This window comes from Haliaeetus albicilla, chromosome 21, assembly GCF_947461875.1.
Source record: "Haliaeetus albicilla chromosome 21, bHalAlb1.1, whole genome shotgun sequence".
Lineage (NCBI taxonomy): Eukaryota > Metazoa > Chordata > Aves > Accipitriformes > Accipitridae > Haliaeetus > Haliaeetus albicilla.
The window spans coordinates 15,160,220-15,186,321 of record NC_091503.1 but is presented as its reverse complement, the minus strand read 5'-3'; the positions used below and the strand labels follow the sequence as shown (position 1 = coordinate 15,186,321).

The following is a 26,102-nucleotide window of genomic DNA, read 5'->3' as shown; positions in this document are numbered from 1 at the left end:
GCTGCTGATCACTGTGGCACCCTGCCGCTGGTGTTGAAACCTCCTCAAAACTCTTATTCCCAATAAGGGAGCGTGTGTGTGTGTTGTAACTTTATCTTTTCTAATAGTGTTAGCCGCTCCTTGATTCTGTTTCAAGGAAATAGTGACACAGGGAACCATTAGATGTTCTTCAGCCACCCTCTGTTGTTTTTGCAATTATGTCACTTTTCCATACACAAAGAATGTGGGTTTTTCTGTGCACAGATTAACTGGCAAATTATTGCAGTAGTACTCCGTGAAACATCAGCAACAGGTAACTACAACTCAGCAGTAAACCGTCCTGCAGTGGCTGGCAGGGTTGATTGTCAATATCTATCTTCAATTCCTAAAAAGCCCTTTTCTCATGCCCTTTAATTCCTACTCTTTTCCATATATTTTGTATAGGTGTTAGTTTTAAATGTCACTTTGAAGCATTGCTCCTATAAAATCTACATTTCTTACAGGACACTGTTATCGTGGACAAAATTAACATGAGAAGATAAACACATACACACATGTGCCCTTGGTAATATTTCTCTACTCAAAAGTTTTTCCATCCTACACCAGTTTTTATCTTGGCTGCCATGGTCACATTAATATGGTCTATAGCGGCCATTTCTTCCCTCTTGTAGAGAGTTTTCTCGTTTTCTTTGATTACTTACAGCATCAATCAAATATATTTATATGTTTACAATGATACTGTTAGGAAGAGGGAAACATTACTGGTTGTATTGGACTTTAGTAGGTTATAGTCTATTTAATTATTTTTGCCTTTGAATGTCTTTCCTTCTCGGAGCATAAGCATCCATGTAAAGATAAACTCGTAATGCGAACCAAAAATGCAATTAATCAAAACATGAAATTCTACTACTGAAAGTGGGCAATCAATGCAAGAGAAAATGGCATTTCTCCACCTTCAAGTTAAATAGGTTTACCTTAGTCTGACTATTTTAAGTCATATAAGTGGGAATAAAAGAAAGTTTACATACTTTAAAAAGATGGGAATAACAAAATACTAGACCTAACACTTATTAAGATCATGCCCATAAAAACAATAAGGATAACATTAATAATACGTAATTTGGCAACAAATCTCTTAAAAAGTCTGATTAAATTTTTACTATCTTCAACAAGGAACCGTGCATTTTTATGCATAAGGTATTAAGTAAACTTTCCACAGTCTTACAGTGGAAAAAAATGTCCCCCTCCTAGCAAGTGCAAAAGGCTTTCTAAATACATCTCATTCTTATTATTTCACCAGAAACATATAAACAAACACTGCTCAGGTCAACAAATCCTCTTTCTCCTTTATCATGGCATCAAGATAAATTAGGATTGCTGTCTTCTCCCTTTCCACTGCAGTTTTAGACTCATTTTGGAGTGATTTTTATTCCATTGAATCTATAGTCAGGATACTACTGACAAAGAGAAAACAGTGCACATGATCATTCTCACCATTTTAGCTGCTATTCAAGGTGGCTGAAAGGAAAAAATATACATGAAAATTCCTAAGCGCCTCTGATATTACTCCAGTCAAGAAATTCCAGCCATAATTCACAGTAGCATGCACCAAAGTATTTGATGGGAGAAGCAAAGAGTTAGTTGTATTTCTTTTTCTCACAAAGAGTACAAATAAGAAAAAACTTTCCCCAGGTTACAGACTCCTTTTTGAGGCCTTTTAATACTGGGAACATTTCATAGGCGAGAACCCTCTTATCTTGATATTCTTGGAGCTGCAGGTTATGATACCACAGCATTCATTCGAAATGCTCTCAAATTTGAGAGTTAAGTAAGGACATCTCTTGGGGCTCATCTACAGAGGAAAGGCATCACAAAATAGGCTAAGGTTTAAACTTGAAGTATACCCAGCTATTTCACACTAATTCCTGAGGTGAACACATTCTATATTAAGAGCACTTCACTGCAATTTAATCCAATCCCCAAAGTGATCTAAAAAATGGCTCTCTTCCTGTGGAATAAGAGTGCGCTAACGTAAGGCTAGCCTAGAACAGGTACTGCCAAAAGACATCCCAGGCAGTTTCCTGTATAGTCACGAACATATACATGCCATGTATGCGTGACATAATTCCTTAAAAGGACATCAAAACTTGTTTTAAAACATTTCAGCTAAATTATTAATGAGATTTAGATAGACGGGTATAGCACCACTATGTTGGCAGAATACTTTCATTTATCTTCTTTTTGAAAACAACATGTCAATAAGTACTCACATTTCATTCTTATCACATAGATGAGGCTTTCAATACCGGAGTTTGCAAGAGCTCCATTCACAGCTGCCCACAAAAACATTTCAATGCAGTAAAGTAGCAGACAAAGAGGGCTGGAGGACTTTCAGAGGTTCAGGACCCTGACGTGTACGTATTAAGCTTTACAGGAGACCCCAAGCTCCAAGCGCTCAGAGCATCTGGAGTGAGCATCCCTGCTGGGAAGAAGCACCTCTGGTTTTACATATATACCTCAAGGAGGTACATGTGTCTTTCCAGTCACTGTCTAATGTCTGCTATTAGTAGAAGATGTCTCAACCTCCTGTGGGATATTCACCAACAGGTTCATTAAGAGGTGGCCAATGAATAGATTACCTGAAGCCATTCGAGCTTGCAGCAGAGAGGCCATCTTCCAATACACAAGTGCCTTAACAGGGCCAGCTATATACCCTGTACTCGGGTAACCTGCAATACATGTTGCTGGCTGCTACTAACGCAGGCACTCTGTTCTGCAGCAGCACCCTCTTAACAGAAATCACTGACCTTGACAGAAATAACTGGCTGGGGTGGGAAGGGGAAGCACAAAGGAGGAGTCTCTTGAGTCTTCACTTGAGGCTTTTGGGTACCCCTTACAAAAAAATAAATATTGCAGTGCTGGGTGTTTAGTCCTGAACCTTGCACTTAAGCAAGAGGGCTGCCAGCTCCTCTAGCACGTCTGCTGCTTGAAGGACTGCAGAGCAAAAAAAAATCAACAGAGCTGGGCATTGACACCCAGGAGAGAAAGTATGGGTAAAAAGAAGATTAGAGGTCTCGGGGAAGTGTAAACACAGCTCTAGAGACCTCTGACGAACAGCACATTCAGAAATGCATGTGCCAAGCAGGTTCTTACCTTTGATTCAGAGGTACTCAACAGAAAGTAGTCTCCACACCGGAGAGTCAAGGATTTGAGCCAAGAAGATTTCTGAAAGACCCTGCCTTTAGAGTATGCAACTGCTATTTACACCACATCTAAAGAGGCATTCACAAATTGTTCTAGAGGCAATCTCTCCACCAGTTTTCCCAATATGCTGGGAAAATAAGCCCACATTAAAAGCAGGATGATGAAAGGTATCTTTGGGTATCCCCTGTAACAGGTGCTGGATACTTAGATGCTCTGAACTGAAAAAGAAATTCAGAAATTCACCTTGCCAAATTTGTCCTTTTATATTGTTGGAGAGGAATAAATCCCAAGTATGATCTACTGGCAACAGCTGAAATGAGGTATGATGGAAAGAAGTAAATACAACCTGTGTTCTCAAGCTGAATCTGATCTCTCCTGTTTGTTTTTTGGCAATACTAGCTAGGATCATTGAGTGTGCGAGGACATGCCTGAATTGGAGAACTCATGGAAAATATCCAGAATTCTTTATTCTTCCTACATTAAATAATAATAATAATTTAAAAAAAAAACCCACCACCAACAACAACAAAAAAAACCCCAGAGAAAGTCCTAAAGTCATCAGTAGGAGACTACTGAGAATAAAAGACTTGGATCAGATGCTTTGCGTGAGGAAAACTTACATGATATCCTTCCTCAATTAGGTTTTGTCCCATATTACTGCAGGCAACTACTAGAAAACACAGGAGGCATTTGTCTTCACATCATCTTGCCCCACAGCTCGACCCCAGTACAAATGGTATGGTTCTCCACGTTGTGCGATTTGCACAGATAGCAAAGATCTTGAACATGGCCATGAGTCTTGGGAAAACGCCCACCATAAACACATTTTCACCAAATTTTGAAATAAAAAATATAGTGATAAACAAGCAAATAAAAATAAACACCACCACCACCCCCCCCGCCCCCAAACCATGCCCAGGATAAATCACAAGAAAATAACCACAGCCAAAAGCAGTGAACAGACAAGGCAATGGAACTGGAGTTGCCCTTACGCAGCAGGATGGATCACACGTGCACGGGTAGTGTTTGGGTACGTACTATTCATATTGCTGAGGGAAGCAATCAGCTTCTCTTTAAAATTTAGGCTTTCTACTTCATTGACTGTTGTCATATTTATGAACAGTCTGTCAAAGGGAAAAATCTCACAGACAAAACCCCTAAACTGATAACTCCATAAAGCACTAATTAAGTAGTTAACACATGCTGCCATACATAGAAAATGGTGCAGAGCTGTGAAAGTGGCTTCCCTCAGGCTACAAAGCAAGTCAGTATAGAAGCCAGGATTATTAGTTACAGGTGGTCCCAATCCTCAAAAGCTACTTTCCCCTGTAAAAATCTGCTTTTATAAAGTACTGGATTTTTTTTTTCTTTACAGAAATTATACGTATCTGGATTAAAGTACAAGTAGCAATACTGATACTATTGCTAGTCAGAAGAGACAGCTAAGGAAGCACTGGAATAAGCACTATGATATTTAAGGGGAACATATTGTTTCAGCAGCACCAATATATTAATATGAAACCACAGCCTCTAAGAGATTATGAAGACTAATATTAGGAGGCTGAAATTTTGAAGAAAAAAAGTAATCAAGAAATTAGGAAGTTACAGATGTGGCAGAGAAAAAAAAAAAAACAACCAACAAAAACCAGTGTGGTTTAAGGCAAATTCCAGAACAAGTTTCAAGAAGACAAACCAGTTAAGATCTATCTCAGAGAGTAGGACTTAGCAACTACTATCAACCATGCCAAAAACAAGGGAGGCTTAGTTAGGTACCATAATGCCTGTCACTATGCAAAAACAAGAACAAAGTATATCATATCTGATGCTTTAAATCAAAGAGTGCAGTGGCCTGAGAGGGAATTTTATAGTTTGTGTAGCTGGCAATAGGAAAATAAGGTTTATTTGACTATTTGGAGGTGGAGGTAGGAGCACATCTTTTCACAGGAGTCATACTAGCGTGATCATAGTTCACAAGTCAATTTGTAGATTTTTAAAAAAATATTATCACTGCAAGTGCATGGAAGGCCTTGGGTCCACAACCTGGTAATTTGAGAAAGCAAGGGGGACAAATGGACACGAAAGAATAATCTCCATCTGAGTTTTGGGCTTGGGAATTGTTGCAACTCCAATTGCTGCAATTCCAAAGTCCAGCACTGGAGCCTCTGATGTTCAGCAGGACGTTCATAAAGCTGTGCTCAGACTTACATTTATTAAAAGGTGGTTCATGGGTGACGGGCTCTGAACATCTTTAGGTACAGTAGACGCCTAAAATGCTGAATCTTGCCTTAGGAAACAATCCATTAAGAACACACAGAGAAACCAAAAATATCAGAAGAAGTCAGTACATAAAAGACAGAAGAGTTACTATTAAGTAAAGCAAAGATTGTATACACAAAAATAATGGGACTAGTACATAACTAGTCACAATTGTGAGCTCAATTTTAATTTGGAAAGCATTTAAAACATGTCATAGATGAGACAAAACAATAGATGAATTACATGACTGGTTGTTTCCTGAAACCTGCCAGGGACCCACCTGTTTAAGTCAGATTCCAATCACTAAACAAACAGAATAAAGAAAATAGAAACAGAACAGTATCAGCAAATGGAATTGAAATTTCTACCAAGATGAATGCTGTGCAATGTTACATAATGTGCTATGTAAAAAGATATTGCATTAAACACTTTTTAGACAAATAGCAAGATACCCCAGTCATAAGGAAAGGGTGTATAAATGGAACTAAACTTATACAGTAATTGAATTATTTTCTTCAGGAGTGAGATGTAGCTTCAGTTAACTCCACATGGTTAAACAGGTCAATAGGAACTGAGGGGAAAAATAGAATATGCTATACTTACAAGAAAATAGGAAGTAAAGAACACTGGGAAGAATACAGGGAGATGCTAAAACAGATAAAGAACGGGTATTAGAAATGCAAAGTAAAACTCTAAAGTTCTCAGTTACAGATCCTAAACACAAATTATTTTTCCAGTGATAAAAAAAATGAGAGAGAGGAGAATTAGACCAAAAATGAGAATGAAACGTAGTGTAAGTTACAAAGTCAATTAAAATATTAGTGGGGAAACCAGCATGCCATAATAAACCAGGAAAGATTTATAATGAGTATGAATATATTGTACATAATAAGAAATGACAGACTAAAAGGCTTGAACATGGCAAGACTGCTGACTGACAGTCAAAAAAGAGAAACAGACAAATGTGATAGTCTATATGGGAAACGTATCATAGTAAGTGAAATATCTCTGAGACTTGCTTGCTTCAAGACTAGCAAATTTGGAAAGTACCTTAAGTAATAAAATTTGTATTGATGTAGTTTCAGATAGAGTTGGAAAAAAACTAAAAAAAAAAAAAAGGAAACCAAAACCTTAAACCTCTGCAGTTTATTTCTGTTTATAAACAAGACTGCTCTGAAAGTCATGGTTCAAAAGTGTCCTTCCAATTAAAACCTACTGGGGTTCCAAAGCAATACTCAGGAGAGCCATACTGGATACTGCAGAGAAATTTCATCTTCTTACACAAGAGTTCACTCATTACTTGCCATATATTTTACCAATATTTTGCAGTTTCATACCATTACAAAACATGCATCAGAACCCTCCCTATCATATATATTTACATCTAATGTAAATTTCAGGATTTTAAAATAATATTACAACACAGGAGCAACCCAATTTTGCTCAGCATTGAAGCTGTATACACAGAATTTTTCTTAGTGATATAAAGTTGGAAATCGAAAAGCAAAAATTTTCTATCTAAAATAGATTTTACTTTATAAGATCCTAAAACATGAAAGTTTCTATTGATGCCAAAAGTGGAAGTTAGTAACAACAAAGATTTCAGGGTTATTGTACAGTAAGAATGGTAACATTATCATTGGGAGTTTGATATACAGAGTTATAATAAACTCTGCACCTCCATTTGATCTCAGAATATGATGCCATATCACTAGTACGTTGCCATAAGGTCAACAGTTAACTGAAACAAAGATATCGCTTATAGTTTTCTATTCTGTTATTATCTATACATCAACATATTGGTGATTTACAAACCCAAACACCTTGTCCATTTTTAATTACTGCGGTAGATGACTTTTCCAATATAGCTACATCACAGAAGATACCACAACATCAGATATTTCCCCCCACAGCTCAGTTAAAATACTATCAATACCTCAAAGGAATTTATCTTCAAGCTGTTCTTTTGAATAATTATAATTAACAAAAATGCTGCAGTGGGATCATCTTATTTTTTCATTAATTCTTAAACAAAATTATATGCTTACTGAAATTTCTAAAAGAATGTGGTGGTTTGTTTAACCAAAAAAACCAAAACAAAACAAAAAACAACCAACCAACCAAAAAAACCCAAACCAACATTACTTTCTCCTTTTTTCCCCCCCTTTCTTTCAAACCACATTAAGAGACTATGAGCAAGAAGCAGCAAGATCATACACTGGCTCAGACCAGACCAACACTGCAAATGTATTAACCAAGTTCACCCCTGCTACAAGGGGGAAGAAGTCTGCCACATGTCTGTCCTTGGGCTCGATTGTTCTTGCCAGCAGACTGGCACTCCATCTAGCTAGCAAGTTCAGGAAAACCAGCTAAGGACCTTCCAAGGAGCCTCACCATACCCCTCTGATCTGGGCAAGCAGCACATACTGAATTACTTACCAGTCCTTAACTACCAATCTAGTTTACATAACATGAAAATTAAGATTTGTTTCCCTTCACAGCTGTTTATTCCCTGTATAGTCTGCCAGACCAGAAACAAGTCATTCATTGCAGGTATTTGTCTAACCCAGAAACAAGGCAGCTGGGTTCCTTAATACCTTCCTCCCTCTGATACATCTGCTGAACAATTCCACAAGAGCTTCCAAAGTTAAACCAGATTCCAGTTTAAAACAATTTACCATGTCAGTGTTTTTACCCCCTCTGACTTTCCTTTCCCTTCCCAGCCTTAAGACAAATGGAATCCTAAACCAAATTCACAAAAAACATTAAATATAGTTCAACTACAGTAGAATATCTGGGCAAAAGTGTTTTCCTACTCTGGGCTCATTATTTGGACAGAAATATCAACTTATGACTAAGTAGCAAGAAATGAGTAATAAACTGACATAAACAAATGAAGACATGCCAAAAACCCCACAAAAACTGACAAAATTAATTTAACAGCAGGAACAAGCCAAACATTTTTGCGGGGTGCACTGGGTTAGCTTTCAGCTTGATCAGTTCCTGAGTGCTGCTGCTGACGAAGCAGGGAGCAAGAATGTGTGGGGAGGGACTGGTGGAAAGAGGACAGGCTAATCGAGAGTAACGTGAAAAGCACATCTAAAGACAACAGCAAAACATTTCTCTCCAGTTTAAATAATATAGAAATACCTACTCTTACAGAAAAGAGTAGGTATTTCCTCATGCAAACCATTTAATTATGAGATTGATTCCCAGTATTGCAAAATAAACTCCAACGCTTCTGATTTATCTGCATAGGAATCTGGCAAAATTGAAATCATCACAGACCAGGTATCATTGTAGAACATGAAAGAATATGTAGCACTACAATCTAAAGCATTTTAAAACCCCCCACTTGCTGTGAATCTATCTTCTAATATTTCAACTACATGGCTACAATAAACACTGAGATTATGAACTACTTTTGCAAGCATAAAGTGACTTGTAGTTTAGAACAGATCTGTGGACTAGTTTGTTTATACTGTAGAAAACAGCCTGTGATGTAAACTCTTTAAACTTTCCCGAACACAAAAATCGTGAGAAAAGCTGTTGCAGGTATGTGAAGGGGAAATACAGCACACTTCATTGCTGCCATCGATTTGGCAGCAGAGTTTATCAATGCTTACCTAGAGAGGAAAGAAACGAGAAAAGTTGTCACAGAAAAGAAAAGGGCTGAGACGTGAGCTAGAGCGTGCAGTGGGAGGTAAAGCCACGCATCGGCTGAGGCTGCTATGATCTGCAGTGGGATGAAGCACAAACAGGGACAGTCAGAGAAGTGCAACCATTCATTCATCACCTCCTCTTCACCAGCAGGGACTTCCCTGCCTGCTAGGTCCAGGACTGTCCCAGCAGCATGAGTTTTGACTATAATAAATTCTAGATTAAACTGCATGGAACAGGAAAGGGGACTAACGTTCAAGCTGAGGCTCCACAATCAGTCTAACAAGTGCTCCAGTAAGCCCCTGGAAAATGTTGTTAGAGAGTGCCCTGCCAACTCTGAGAATTATATTAGTGCAATATGTACTCAAAAAGCCAATTTGGGATCATTTAGTTGCTGACTTTGTCAGCCTTTTGAAGGACACAGAAAACTGTAACTGATACAGACTCTAAAGCTGTTGGGAAAGTTGCTTTTTCCAAACTATTGGCTACAGTAAATAGTAGACTTCACGTCAAAACACATTCTTTCTGCGTGCCATAGCGTGTTGCCCATTATTTAAAAGACGTGTAGATGTGCTGCTTAGGGACATGGTTTAGTGGTGGACTTGGCAGTGTTAGCTTAACAGTTAGACTCCATGATCTTAAAAGGTCCTTTCCAACCTGAATGATTCTGTGATTCCCAGCCTATAAAACAGCTTTATTTTCAGAGAGAGACTCACAACATGCCACTCTGGGTGGTTCTCTCATGACTGCTCCTTCCAAAGTCAAGCCGTTCATCATGCATCACTCTCTGTATACCAGCCAGCAAAGCCTTTTCCTTTCTTCTAGGCTTGTTAAGGTTTAAAGTTTAAAATTTTCCCTTCCTTTTCACCTAGCTTATATATGTTCCCTGTAACATATGAAAAACAAGTATGATGATGACCACAAAGTAGGAAGCAATCAAGAGCAGAAGTGGGCAAATAATGGATTTTGGCTCAGAGGGTGAACTGGAGACACAACAAAAAACTTAAACAGGTGGTTCTTTTGTTTTCAGATTTACTCCTTCTATGTAACAGCTTTCAAAATGTTCTGAACCAAAATAAAAATGCTGCTTCAAAACAGAGTCAGATGTGTATTTAATAAATTGGACTCATTTGTAAATAGGATTCTGCTCTTCCCTGTTCTAAGCTCTGCTTTTGTTATAATTTCTATTGTTAAAAAAAACTGTTGCCCATATCCATTCAAGAGTAATAATTATAGCATTTATTACTAGAGTTAATGCAGTAGTTTTAATTCTTTTGCTGTATGATGAACCTGAATACGTATTATTCATGTTACTTGTAGCAAAGTTAAGTAAGAAACATAATAAAGTTTGCAAACACTAATACAGCTTTTAACTCATTAGATTGTCCTTGAGAAAGGTTAAAATTGAAGCAGAACAAGCCCAGCACTATATCTTACAGGTCGATTTAAAATTAATCATAACTTTAATCGCGCATGTGTTTAGCTGAAAGCCAGAAATTATTTCATCTTAAATTCTAAGACTGGAAAGATGTTTCCCTTATGTGGTAAAGGGAAACCAATGGCTTGAATTCAGGCCTGTACTGTTTCAAGATCACTCTTTGAAAAAGCCTTGGAGAACAACCCCTCTCCCAGTCAGGATTCCTCCACAAAACCCAAAGCATTTGTCTCACACAGGCTCACTAGTGTGCTAGTGCTGATTGCCCTCTACAGTCATACTACACAACCAGGCAAATAACCAGGACCCATAAACAAAAAACAAAGTATGGTCCGTTTAAAATAACATACATCCACTGCCCTGTGTTGCAATTCCACCTTGTCATATGCCCGAGAGGTGTATTTTAATGTTCTGATGCAACTAAATACTTCAACGAGTAAAGTCAACCCAGACTCCGAAAGCAAAATGAGATTCCCCCATTTTATAGTCCTAACAGGCAAAAAATGGCTCAACAGAAAACCAAGCATCTCCAGAGACATGTGAATTATTTTCACTGAAAATTTCCCTCATTAAAAGTCTTTTCCCCCACATCCGTGACTACCTAGAATTATCAGTATTTCTGATGTCCCAAGGGCATCTACAAAAGCAGATGGCGTTCTGACTTTATCGCACTACCTGAAACACCACCTGCTCCACCAGATGACCCTCAGAGAGAACCTACCTCCATTTTGCAGTTCCCCGCTTTTATTTCTGCACAGTGACACAACAGCTACTAGCCTTTTTACTTCTGGCACGCTCCTTAACCACAGAGCTACAGGTGTTTTCCAGTGACCCTGATGGATTCCCCAGCATGTGAAAACCATTTGACTGAATCAACAACAGCATCTGTGGAGCAGTTTGGGGGGGGAGGAGGATTGATTAGATGACAAAGGTCTCTTCCAGCCCTATTTCCTAGTATTCTGTGATGCATATGTGATCACACTATGTAGCATTTATGCCTTTGTGTCCTGACCTAAAGGCAGTTGCTTTTCAGCAAGCTGGAATACAAAGACGAAGTTCCTGGACCGATGGTATCAGGTGCAGATTAACAAATTGTGGACAACAACAGTCTGGATTCTTAGCTAACTGCTGCTTTCAGTCCTGATGGGGAGTGCTCTGCCTGTGTCCTTCAAGAAACCCTCGGGGGGGGGGGGGGGGGGGGATCCTCTTCTGTGGAGATGCCTGAATATTTGTCTGGGAGGCCACAACCATAGCTCCAATATGTATCTGTACCTCTGCCACAAAGCTTAGGGTCTCGTGCTACGTGAGGTCTTTGTAAGAATGTTCCTATGGATTGCAGTCTCCATTCTGAACTGATATTTCTGCCATGGCCACATGATGTGAAAATTACTCCCGTTTTATACATTATTTGTAAAATACCTCAAAATCAGGAGCCTAGACTCTATGACTGGGTACAAGAAATGATAGCCTTCTAACAGTTTCAAAATAGTGATGAGAAAAATAGCCTGTGGTAAGAGGAAATTTCTAAATGATCAGATTAAAAATGACAGTTCCCTTTTCTCGAAGGGTAAGGAACACGAACAGTTATTCCTCAGGGGAAACTGCTAATCTCCTTGGTTTCAGCACAACCAAAATACTATCTAAATTAAATATGGGTGCTATTATTGGATAAATTTTGTGCAATACCTTTGAGACTGCCCAAGGGAGTTTATGGACAATTCTAGGAGTCATTCTCTGAGATGACCTTCTGCAATGCTTGGTGTTAAGCTAGAATTGGGCAGGGTGGCAGCAAGAGAAGTAGAGCCAGTCTGATTCCTGTGATATTATTAGCATTTAAGTGCAGACCATAGTAGAATCACCTTTCCCCTGATGTGGGGGAGCCAGGAATATCTGATAAGACAATAGCAAGAATGGACATAAAGAGTTCAAGAGCACCATGTTTCCCTGGTTTACTGCATTTATTGAGGAGGGATAACAACAGTTACTTTTTGAGAGTATTTTTTCCCTTTCTTGGACTCACAGTGGTTTTGCAACTGCCCGTTTTGTCCAGCGTTGCCCACTGTTAATAGTTACCTGATCATCCAAAGCATATTGAGGGAGCGGGGGAAGGGGAAATCAGGTTTTCCATTAAGTCTCAGCCAAAGCAGAGCCAGCTCCCTCTTGAGGGGCTTCAGGCTCCTCCCCCCCCTTAAATCAAGCAATACTTTGTCAGGGAAACATCACCATGAGCCAAAAGAGCGTTCAGTAGCTGAACAAGAGTTGCAGGAGGGTCTTCCACCCTGGCAGTGCTTTTGGCCCTCCACCAGTTTGCAGCTGCTGTCCCAGGCGGGCAAGGCAGGAGGTGGTGGGCACAGAGTCACTCTTCTGTAGCGAAGCGTTATACAAAGATAGAAAAGGCCGATGAAACTCGTCAAGAAGGAAGGGGGCAGAGGGAAAAGGTGTCAAAGCAGAAAGTCTTTACCTGGGTGCCAGCAAAGGCAGCCACAGCTGGTTGCAATTTGGTGAGCAGCCCCTTCCCCACCTGGCCTGCCCACGGAGGGAGAGCCTCAGCTGTCCCTGTTCCAGCCGGCACAGCGCTCGCAGCACAAAAGGAGCTGGTTACAAAACTCAGTCCCCTCAAAAGAGAAGAAGAAGAAAAAAGTCTTTCTAAAGAAGTCGAGCTAGTGGGTGCAGTACTTCTACGCTGCGGAGATCCATTCACTTAAAAGGAGGCTTCTTCCTCTGCTGTTAGCATTATGTGAGTAGGAAACATTTCCAGGCGCTGTTACATTCATTTCCAAGGCTAGGCTATGCTCAGTGTAGGCGTTCTTCAGGCAACGTAGTGGATGAAAATCGAAGAGGGTTTTGCTGAGTGTGCACACAGTCAAACATTTTTAAAAAGACAAAAGGTGGCCAAGTCTGAGTGGATTTTAACGTGATAGCAAAAGCACATCTCTGACACAAAGGCCAAAGCTGTGTTAAACTGCAAATCATTGCACAAAGGCCTGTCTGAGGAGCAGATGATCGCTCGCCTTCTTTGACAGTTAAGATAGTCAAGAAAGCAAACTGCTGAGCAATGTATGACATTCTCAGGATATGGGAATTCCTGACATACCATACACTTCTTCCGTATAGTTCCCTCTAATGCAAGCTCAATATTCGCGACAGAGCTTTCTGCTAGTGATTTTTTCCTTTCCTTTATTCTTCTGGTAATGTGTTTAAGTTTGGATGATAGGTGAAGAGCCTGAGGTTTTTGTCCCTCCTTTTCCCAAAAGGCTAAAATCTCAAGCCAATAAAAGTTTCATCACTGTCCCAAAGCTTAAATACTGCAAGCAAGATGGCTAAAACTAAATCCAACCCCCACAAACCTGACGCATAACAATGACTCCCTGTTACATTTTCAATGGAAATCTACAAATCTACCCATGAGATATTGCTGTCCACTGAAAGGTAGCCTGTGTGAACGTACACACACTACAAATTCTGTGTAAACTTTTTTTTTGTTCTAAAATTTCTTCCTGGAAAGGATGTTCCTTTATCTATCATACTAAAAGAGGTTAATTTGCACTGAAAATTGTTCTTTCTCATCTGCTTAGCAAAGCTGCATTTATGATTCAAGAGAATCAATTATTGTTTAGTTCAGTTATTGTAATTTTTTTGCCAGTGTAATTGATTTTTTTACTATGTGGATTTTAGTTTTAAACTTCATTAAAATCATTTAACATTGGCTTATCTAAGTTACATGTATAAACTATATTTCAAAAATCACCTTTGTTATCTCTTGGCAAAGACTGATTTCTTGGTTAATTTAACAATATGACCACATTAAGACCTATTCTCTTTTACAAAATATGACAAAGTACATACTCTTAAGTATTACTATAAAATAGCAAAAGTGAACTATAATCAGACGTAAACAATGAGAAGCACAGACATTTCTCTGCATATATACATTTGTCTCAAACTTGATATATTGTGAAAATCAGTCATTCAAAGCAAGTATTCACATCCCTATTTAAAGTTCCAAGTGCTGAAGTTTCATAAATAAATAAAATAATAATTTAAAAAAAAATATTAAGAGTAGTCTGTGAACATCAACATGGGATTTAGAGCAAAAAAGGCCAATGCAACTTGGAACGCGTTAGCCAGACCTTAACCTTACGAAATGAGAGAGTAAGAATATCAATGCCATGGCAGCATCAATGTTATGGCAGTCCTAACCACTATAGCGCTGGAGAATAGATGGAATATTACTTCTGTTGTGCTTGTAACAACTGCAATAAAATTAATGTAAAAGAACTGTGGGTATTTCAGGCAAATACGTTTGGTCAAACAGAGTGTCTATGGAATTCCTTTGGTTTATAACAAGGTACAATGTTTTGAAAGAAAGATACAGAAAGAAAATTAATACCCTCTAAACTTTAAAATATTTGTCTTTTAGCTGTTAATCTGTTTCACAATTTAAAATGTCTAACAACAGTTGTAAGAGGAAAAAACCAAATATAATCCCTAAACCAACCACCAATACTGACATCCTAGAGAAATCTAGATATTTTAAAGATGGAACCAAGATCAAACAAGCAAAGTAAAGAACATCTTTCTGTAGGACTTCATGCTAAAATTAACTGGCGCAAAAAAAGGGTGCTGTGGAACAGCAATTATCAGGCGAAGCCCATCTTCTGCTCAGGAAACTTGGGTAGATTTGGGGGCATCATTTTACTAATTTCTACTCACTGAAGCCTGTGGCACTCTTATTAAGTGTTCCTTGTCATCTTACAGATTTTTACTGTTTAAATCCTTTCAAGTAAGCTAGAAATTAAAGAGTAACATGTTTTCTGCAAGTTCATTTCTATCCCGCTACTGTTCCCTATGCCTTTTCACCTCACAGCAACTGAAAAACCTTTACACATTGAGGGCAAAAACCAGACGCCCAACCAATCAACAAGCTAACAAACCTATTAGTATCAAATCCCAAAACCTTACTATGGGGATTGTAATGAAAGCTAAAACAGGAGGACAGAAGGAGTGAAGATAACATACAGAGAAATAAAAAGCATAAATCTGAACTTAGCGTTGAGGTATCAGGTAAAGGCTTTTTTGTTTGAGTAGCAGTAGCACAGGACAGTATCATAATATCTGCCCCTACTGTAAGAGAAGAAACTGACTTTAAAGAAACAAAATTATTCCAAAAAGCCCCTAAAACACATCTGCATGTCTTCACAAGTGAAATGCAACTTTTTATTAAGAACATGAAATAGAGCTTTGAAGATGTATTAGCTCCTTTATGGAAAGATCAGAGTATGGTAAACTATCTGAACAATTATAAAGCAATTAATGAACAGAATTACACCAACTTTACTTTAATTATGAGAAAATCAAACACCTGCCAGTGAATTTAATGAATGCTCATACTGGAAATGAGCAAAAAACTCTGTAAGAAAGAACAAATCCCTATGTCCCCATAACAGATGAGCTATGTGATACTGAAAGAACACTACGTCCTTGGCATTTGCTTATTTTAAGCCAAAAATCTAAATCTCAGGAATGCTACAATTAATTATCCATTATTGCAGGTTGCTGGAAGTTTATAAAATTACTAACTTTATATTCTGTAATGCAAACAAGACAGCTCTACCTCCCAGCTGGAACAATCTATTTTATTTATATTATGTACTAAAACTAGGTCCAGAAAAGTAATTTCAGATGTGTCATGGGAAAGCATTGATGAGATGCTTTCAAAAAATAGTGGTCAGAATTCCTTTATAAAACAGTCTACATTTTGTAGGCCACAGATCATTCGATGATTTGCTACTGAGCCTTTCTCTCACCAGGCTGAATTTTGCAAGAATCACATGTGAAAACCATGAGGAGACTAAAAGAAATGGAAGAGGCAGCAAGAACCCTTAATGTTCACGAATGAAATTACTTTTCACCAAACATAAAACTTAAGGATTTAGATCAACCTGATACTTTTGCAGCATTTCCTACCAGCCTAAAGAGCTGTCTTGATGAATTCACACTGAGCTTAGGTCTCTGGCATGACCAGACAGCAGAATAGTTGAGAAGCAGAGATTTTCCATGTACTTACAGATGCAGTCTCAGGGGATCTTATTATCCTGACCTTTAATAACATGCAAAAAAAAAAAAAAAATGAAATAACAAATATATCAAATTCTGTAGAGTCTTAAATTTAAGGTAGAAATATGGAGATTATTACCTCTTAGATTTAATCATGTTATTAATTCAAAGCAGCAGACTCAGGCAATGAAATTTGAACTTTCCCTAATTTAGGCAAAAAAAGACAACACTTGATCCTAGAGTCTGACCAGTACATTTTGTGGGCAAAAGCCTGTTACACTGACAATAAAAAACAAAGAATGTGGCTTAAAGAGGTTTTCATCTGGCTTGGATATAATAACACCCCACCTGCCCAGTTATGATTTATTACCAATAGACCACAAAAATTCCCAACTAGTTTGGATATGTATTACATAAGTAGCAATGCTGATCTGTGAATTTACAAGGCAGGAGTCTCTGAAGCGCAGGAGTGATTACAGAATTGGGCATCAGTGTTGGGAGATTTATGAGGCAGGTAATATTAGACATACTTAATGTTAGACACACTTTAGTTCATTCTCCGCATCATCCATAATGCGCTTGTAGTACACGTCACACAAATTACACTATCAAATAAATATACAAAGACTTCTCCTTAGAAAATCCACATATGACAATTATATTATGCCACTTCCCTCACAGGTGCACTAGAAGGAAGCTCTCCCACTACAGCCTTCACATAGCAGTAGTTATGATTTGCCACTGACAAAAGCAAAAGCAAAGCTACAATTGCACGCAACCGCAAAAGGCCCTAAATTAAGTATTTCTGGTCAGTCTGTAAACTAAGACAAGTTTCTCATTTGTGCAGTGAGCCAGGGTACCTTTCCTATCACCATCCAGTATCAAAAGTATTACTCTACACTCCAGACTTTCCACACTACAGCAACTACTATCCCTTGGAAAGGTATATTGTTCCTGAAGGTATACCGCCTCTTTCTTCTGGCAAAATGTTACTTCTTACAGAACTATAAAGATCCTTGTAAACATAGTGTGATAACCCATGAACTGCAGACTGTATTTAAATTTGGAGATGTGCATTTTTATTTGTCACAATGTTGCACAAACATTTGAAATCAGGTGGTCTTCATTGGTATCTTGATGAAAAGAAAAAAGTACAGGACAAAACCTACTAATTATTTTTCTTAAACACAGATAATTTGTCATTAAATTTAACCGTAAAATATTCTAATCCTGAGTGATGAGTCTGTGTAGTTCTTAAAAAGCTTGAGGTCGTATTTACCTTGCAAACAAGAAAAACCCAACACAGGCTAGATTTGTTACCTTTTCTAGAATATGTTTAAAACCAGTAAGAGTCAAAGGTTTTCAAGAAAGTCTCAAGCTAATGCTTCATTGCTTACAGCAAAAATCATTCTAACAGTCTTAAAGTGAAAAGTATGTAGGACAAAAAGACAAGTGGGTTTTTAAGACATACATGCTGTTTAAGCCTATGACAGGAAGCCAGAGCCTGGACAGGAAAAGTTCTCATCAGAAACTCACTTAATTGAAGCTCGCCAATTTGTAATTGGTGACTTCACTCCTTACGTGCTTTTATTTTTTTTAATCCTAACCAAGTATTTTGTTTGAGCACAAAAAGCGTCCATAATTCTGTACAGTTAGCAAATAATACGGAACTAGATGCTGTCTTTCTTGTATTATTTCAAGTTAGGAGTGATAAAATAAAATAAATACTGAAAATCATTCTTTCAGTATATATTCTAGTATTATATAAATTTACGAGATATTCTGAGAATGAGTATTTCCTCCTACCCTCTGCATCACAAACCTTAATTTAAATGAGCTGAAGCCCACTAACAAGGCTAGTAATTAATGTACTTACAGTCTAAGTGATTCATAAATTGTTTACCTTCCCAGACAAAAAGATTAAAATAACTATGGCACTGTTTTTTAAAAAAGATGAGGATTGCCATCTGAAACAAATACAAAATAGAAGATACTGCCTGTCTTCTCCTACAGAGTCCAAAGAGTGGGAAATATGTGGGGAAATAAAGCATTGCGAGTGTGGTATGAGCAGGAACAAGCATAAGCCCAAATTATTCAAACAAGTAGGGCGTAACTTTTTGGACAGGCTGGAGCTAAAAATGAAACAGAAAGTGCAACTGATTCAGCAGTGTCAACCACTGAAACTGCAAGTCACTGTGCAATGAAAGAGCCGGTGCACAATAAATACTGGGAAGTATTCCCATGGAAAAGAGATGTGCTGCAAATCACTCCTCCTCCAAAATAAATACTTAAAATAAACTATAATTACAGAGTTCCTTGGTCAAAACATGTAGTTAATGCTACCAAAAGGAATCAGACCGATAAAGTCCAACACTAAAAAAAAAAAAAAAAGGGGTGGAGAAATTTTTTTTAAAAAGGAAGATAGAAGTGAATTTGCTGTGTGTTGCAAATGTATGCAAATCACATCACCTGACCAGACTGAGTGAGCAATACATTGTAAAGACAACATCTACACATGTACTTGGGGCCGTTAATCTCCAGAGAGATCTTTCAAACCTGATAGGCAAATCATTTAGAATTTGTAACTGATTCAGCAACGGCACACACTTTGATTTACAAAACGTGATGAAAACGCAAGGCAGTCACAAATAAAAGCAGCCCAAGGTCACGCTTGATAGCAGGATGGCCAAACCTTACCTGGGGCAGTTCAGAGACTGCAGTCACGCACAGCCCACCCAGAGGACACCTGTGAAGATCTTCTCTGGGAGAGGGGCCACAACTTAACAGCCCACAGGCCCTACTGGCTACAGAAGAGCAGGGTAGGACAGTGAGGGCAGCCCGATCTTGCACCGACGCAGTGAAACTCTTGGCCTTTCTGCTGCCAGTCAGAAAAAACAAAACCACAATCTAGCAATCTCACCACACCTTTTTAGCTTCACAAGGATAAAATGAGGAAGTCCGCAGAATCTAGAAAGTTTCACAGGTGCTAACATCACCCCTAAGTTTGAGAAACAGCAAAACAAAGTTAGGAAATCTCGGAAGGTAGTCATAGCTGCTGGACTAGACAAATGGAAAAAGGTCTGCTGTGACAGACCATGAGGGTTACTGGGGCAGTGGTTGTTTTAATAGATAGGGGGAGGATGAAGCAAAAAAAAAAAAAAAAAAAACCAACCCGCTTAAGTATTACACTTCCACGTGTAAATATACTTGGACCACTGCTGTTATTTTTTCAATAAAATTTTGGCTTCTGCTCCTGGCCACCCACTTTTGAACACCCACTCAACCTCCAAAACCACAAAACCACCACCACAACCACCCCCCGCACACCTGCAACCAACCTCTACAGGTTGCTTGAAATCAAGTAAATGACCTAGTGATAAGGGGAGGGGGGAGAAAAGAAAAAGATGGAGTAGATGCTTTTGGCGCTGGTGGCATAACAAGATAAGAATTTATTGTCTGAGGGTAATAATCATTGAGAGGTGAGAGAAGCAAGGTATATGAATAGTTGAAAAAATATATGCAGAAACATTATTATTCATACACTATCAAACTAAAAATACTTTCCAAGTACAAAGGTCTGCCTTGGGCCCAATTCTAGTCAGTACTTTTTATTCAAGACTTGGATAATGGAAGAGAAATTATACTTATGAAATGAACAGATACATCAAACTGAAAGGACTGCCAGCTTTCAGAAGGCAAGGATCACATTTCTAAATTATTTTGCTGAATTTGGAAGACATGAATTTTTATTTGTATGGAAGAAAAAATAAAACATGCACTAAAAATGTGGAATAACAGACTATGAAGCAGAACACAGAAAAGTTTATTGGGTTATAATCAATCACAAAGTATACACCAGTCAACAATGTAATGTAAGAAAGAAGGGCAAAGCCCAATTCTGAGGCACACGGGTAAAGAAACTACATGTGCAAGGAGATGATACATTCTACTAAGTGCTTGTGAAGTATCTGCTGAAAAAGTCCAGTTTTGGGTACCATACCTAAAGAGAAATACTTTGGACTGTCCACAGTTAATCAACAATGACAAGAGATTTAAAAACAAGACATATAAAGTAAGATGAAAGGAATAGTGTTAGGTAAGTACAGAGACCTGACAGCCATTCTACAGCGTATTCAAGTCAAATACGAATTGCTCACTGGAAGAATCACTATTGAATTGGCTTAACCTGTATAAATAATATATTGGGGAAAGAAAGGGAAGAGGACTTTTCTAATCAAAGCAGCATGAAAGGTGAGTTAGACACAGCTTAATCTCCATTATGGATGCTTTTTAAGAACAGGTTATACAACCCCTGTCAGGGAAAACAAACACTTGCTCAATCCTTCCTCAGTACAAGGATGGACTAAGCTGATCAACATCTCCTTTAGTCCAAGCTGTAGCCCTAACAACATCCCTGAAATTAAAAAAATAATAAAAAAAAAAAATATGCTTTTCGCATGCATAGTCCTTGTTTCAATGTTACCGTAATTTGAACAAAGGCCAATATTTATTGCTTCAATGACATGTTGTTCTACACAGCTCTTAAGCTTAAGATATTAGGTATTTCTAAATGGAGAAAAAGCGTTAGAGTAACAGGCTTACTGTAAACACATACAATCTTGCTAGTTTGAAGCTGTTGGTAGAAATCCATATAACTAAAGGCAGAGCGAATAGGGGCCTTAACTCTCCAAGAGGTTTAAACCAGAACACACACCACAGAATCCCCATCTGGTAACAGCATCTACTTGAGAAGCCCTATCGATTTCTCAAATTCTGCAAATTTGTAACAAAGACTGTGAGGCTACATGTCCAAATAAGCAAATGATTCAACTAGTAACTAATACTGAACAACAAGGTTGAATAGAGTTTACAAGCTTAATTTGACTATTTGATGAGGTAGATGGGAGATTCTCAAGGTAGATGGGAGATTCTCAGAACTAAGAAATTCCCTTTTCTCCCCCCCCCCCCAAAATCAGACTTCCAATGCTTAAAGTTAACAAGGAGAAGCAAAAACTATTCAGATTTTAGTTCCCCCAGTCTACATAGGATGGCCTGACACATTAGAAAGTAGCACCTGATGAGAGGTGATGATCTCACTCATGTTGTATTTAACTACCTAACCTGTGGCTGTACAGAAGCAGAACCAGATTATTCTTGGTGGTGCACATTAAAGGATGAGGGGCAATGGAAACAAGTTGTAATGAGGGAAATTCAGATTAGATGTTAGGTTAAAAAAATAAAAGTTCACAATGCAGTAGTGAAACACTGGAATAAGCATCTGCAAAAGGTGTGGAATCTCCATCCTTGGAGATACTCTAAACAAGCCCTGAGAAACCTTCAAGAGGATATCTGAACATCTGATGAGAAGGAGAAGAAAAAAAAAAAAAAAAGGACCTTAAGCACAAGATTGAATCACCTAATTTTTTTGAATAATCAAATACAACCCAGTGTATTCTATTAATTGAACTACCTGCTAGATCTTGGTAATTATTCTTATTATAGAGCTGAGTAAAGAATAGGGACATATTTTTTCTGTTAAATACTACCTTTTAAAATTTGTTTAGCTTCTAGCTTTCTGTGACCTACTATCACATTAGTCTGTATTTGAAGAAGCTGCTTAGTGACACTGCTTGCTTCTATGAGGGGGGTAGCAGACTGGTATATTGTGTAGGAGTTACAAGCACCGAAGAGATCGTTAATTAGGGCACCTAAGAGTTATCTCTGTATCGCTACTCATTGTAATAAAGGGCTTTTTCTCAGTGAAGAAACCAGCTCTTACTACTCTCCACCACTTTACCAGATGTTTTTAGCAGTGAAAAAAAAATAAATTAAAAAAGTCTTTTCAAAAATACATGTAGGGCATGCTTCTGTAAGCAGCAGTGCCAGTTTAAAGATCCTCCTCTGCCCAATGCCTGCTGGTTTCAGCTCCTGCTCAGCCCCTCTAAGTGGGCTGGCATAAATTAAAGGATATGGACAGGACCAGGCAGTCAAAACCATGGAGTGATAAGAGGGACAGACAGAAGGAAAAAAAGACATTGTGCAAGCAGGTGTAGGAAGTACTTCTACTTAATGTTTAACCACAGCACTAAATGAGAGGAAGAGTATAGCTGGCTTAGGCTAGGTTGCCTAATAGACATCGTAGCTGTATTTTTCCTTCCCCTCAAAGCAGCCGACTGAAGATTTTGAAAAAGCTGCATTCAACAGACAGAATGAAACAGGGCAAGACACTTTAGCAAGGCACAGGAAAAGGAACCAGAACACTTTTTCGACATAAAAATCCATTCTTTTTGACAGGACCTTTCCCACCTTTGTGAGGGTTCAATACAGAGAAATTGAGGATATTCCTGAAACCAACTTCCAAAAATTTTAAGTCTAAAATATTTTCCTTACTTTTGCAGAACTCCATAGCCTGTACAATACAAAAAAAAAAAAAAAAAAAAAAAAAAAGCCAAAAGCAACAGCAATGTGTTTGTGAGACCTTCTATCTTAAAATCTATTCACATTGAATATTTCCAGGCTACAGCTTAGCTTGACACATGTAAAAATCAAAAAATCTCTCTGGTCACATGCTAGTCTATAGGCAATTGCAACAAAACCAAACAAAAAGCCCCACAAAAAGACCACAACCAAACAAAATAACCTCAAGCCTTTTTTGTTAAAAAGAGAAACAACAAAAAAACCCTCTGTACTTCTCTTGTATTCATAAACCCCGTTATGCCAACTCAACTTTCACATGCAAGAGAAAGTCCAGAGTTTATGCTGCAGAGATTTAGCAAGGAATCATCTGAGCCCACCTCTATTCTCTTCCTCAGTTGAGGAAGACACTAAAGGAAGAAACTGCTAATAGTGAAAGCAAGCCCTTTAGCAGGATGACCTCAACAGAAGTTTTAATAACCAGCCTACACAGTTTTTCATTGTCAGCACACTCAGGCATTCAGGGAGGCATAACAATCTGCACAGGTCTTGGTGGGAAGAGCAGAGGTTGCCAGAGGGAAGTGTTTGGAGGGCACATTACCAGGGCTAGGCTATATGTGCATGGCTGAAACATAAGCTGCTTTTCTGCAAGCAAGCTCTTTTAATAGGAATCCAGTTTATTTATTTATTCAGAAGCAGATGGCATCCTCTCAAGACGTTATGCAGAACATGACACACAAAACAAGTATTTTCATCTGAGCATATTTTTTCTAATCAACTCCCTGCTATTCAGCATTAAATGACAAACAAAAATTTAGTCTCCAGAGTCTGGTAATACTCTAGGCTAACTGAAGCTAACTCAGGATATAGCAGTAAGTGATGAAATGTAATGACTTGTAATACACTGGAGCGCAGACTAGATGACCTCAGTGTCTTCCGATTTAAATGTTATATAAAAAAAAGCATTCCAACTGTGGGGAAAAAAAATTATAAATTGCAGCCTCCATGCTGATGAGCATATTTTATGGACAAACCTCATGACCTAAGGTTAGTCAGAAAAGCCTAATGCGTCTTTTTGTATTTATACAAAGGAAAACAAAAGGAAAGAAGCCCTGTCATAAAGTATGTTAGTAATACTGCCATGCAATTACTGTATTGTAGGTTTCTGTATGACATTGCTGATAGCTTTCATGTTATGTTTTTATGCAATTCTTCCTGAATCTCCATTCACTGCAAAGCCTAAGCAACCACTACAAAGACTTGTGGAATGACATCATGTTAAAGAAAACGTTATCACTAAATACAGACAAAACATAATTTAGAAGGAAGCCAAATACTACCAAATATTCCCCTCTGCTGACCCTCCCTACTCAACACCTCAACTCTGAGACCACTGTGTGCTACCTTTAGCAGATACTACATGGTGTCCTTCTAATAGGGAAGTCATATATATCCAAGTGTGTTGATGTACAGAGGTTCATTTACCAAACAACAGTACAACGCAGTACACCAAAACTGAGTCATCCTCTCATTACAGCCTCATACAACACATAATTAAAACTTAAAGAACTCCCACAAACTAAAGTGATTTTAGAATTTTCTGCATGAAGAACGTGGATGGCCCTAATATTTTCCAATGATTTAACAATTTAAGGTCCTTTTCCCTCCTGCCAGTGTTTCCAGCTTCTTTTCAATGCCTCCCTGGTACCCTCATCCAAGATCATCACCTTCCATACTATGTGTAAGGAGGTCCTTCCCCCTCCTCTCCCTCTCCCTTACAAATAGCCCTGCCTTCCACTTCTTCCATGGACAACAGCTGCTCCTGCACACACCGTCCAGACACTGCTAAACCATTGCTCCAGAGGGGATGGCCCTGGGAGAGCTGCTGCTGCTGCTGCCAGGCAGGGCACACGGCTGCTGTGGGAAGCATGGGGCAGTTGCTGCTGCTAGCAGCTTCCCTCCCACAAGCAGGAGCTGCAAGCCTGGATCCCTGAGGGGAAGGGGAAGGGAAGGACTTCAGGACTTGGACCACATTTCCTGCTCAAATGGTTCTCCATCTCCTTTGGGAAAGGGCAGCAGACTCCAAACATGGATCTTCTGGGCCCAACTCCACCCCATGACCTGCCTATTGGAATCAACTACTATGTGCAGTTAAAGATGTTGGAAGAAAAAAGAAATTGTATCTTTTGCCAAATTAACTGCATCTCAAGGAGACTTGTACCCAAAGTTCTCATGATCAAGAATGATAAGAGTATACAAAATCATAGTTGTATTAGTAAAGAAATTTTGATATCCTCTTTCTCTTCTTACATTTATAAAGGTAAATTACATAGGTAAATATAAAACAATTTTAGTGTTTCTACCAATGACTTATTATTTCTTATATTATGACTTACATTATTTCTCACCAATGACTTATTCTCACTTTACTGTGTTGTGCCTGAACATGGCTAAGTGTAAAAAAAAAGCAAAACTAAGGTTTTGTTTAAATGTGTAATTCTTATTTTTAGAAGAGTCTGGGCCATTATTATTTGGATGACTTTGCCTAACTTGAGTGCCCTTGAGAAGATTAGCCTGCATCACTACTTTTCTCCTCTCTGCTACATCCAGAATGTTGAAGAGACTTAACAGGTACACAAATATCATTGGAGGTTGCCGAGCAAAGTTGAAACTTCAATTTTTCATGTTTGTTTTGTTTTTCATATTGAAGTGGATGCCCAGATAATTTCCAAACATTGCCAGCCAGTCTGATTTTGTCTTCTCTCTCCCCTTTTGGGAATGTACAGCTGAGACGATGACTGAGAAACCTAAGCTCTAATAGCTCCATGTGAAGGAGCTGCCAAGCTTCAATCTTCCTCTTCCTCTGGCTCTTCCACAACTAACCCTATGGAAATCCAGCCAACTAGCAGCTCAACACTAGGTGAAAACCCAGCAAACTAGCTACTAAGAAAGACCTATTCAGACCTGTCTGCATCTCTATTACCTTTTTCCTAAAAAAACCCAAACTCTGAATGTGCCTCTCACAAGATACTAAGATTTTAAAATATCATTTACCCTCTCACCCCCTTACCTACTATATCTGAGAAATACTGAAACG

The 26,102-nt window shown here is 38.4% G+C and overlaps 1 protein-coding gene across 2 annotated transcripts in view; it reads right to left on the bottom strand.

The window, feature by feature from the left end:
- Positions 1 to 26,102, bottom strand: part of CDYL (chromodomain Y like) — a 104,980-nt gene that overhangs the window by 17,907 nt on the left and 60,971 nt on the right. The window contains exon 3 of one of the 2 annotated variants that reach the window (XM_069809013.1): positions 6,043 to 6,087. The exons of the other annotated variant lie outside the window; for it this stretch is intronic. Coding sequence (XP_069665114.1) covers positions 6,043 to 6,087 — 45 coding nt within the window. The remainder of the gene's footprint in view (positions 1 to 6,042; positions 6,088 to 26,102) is intronic. 2 annotated transcript variants of the gene reach the window in all.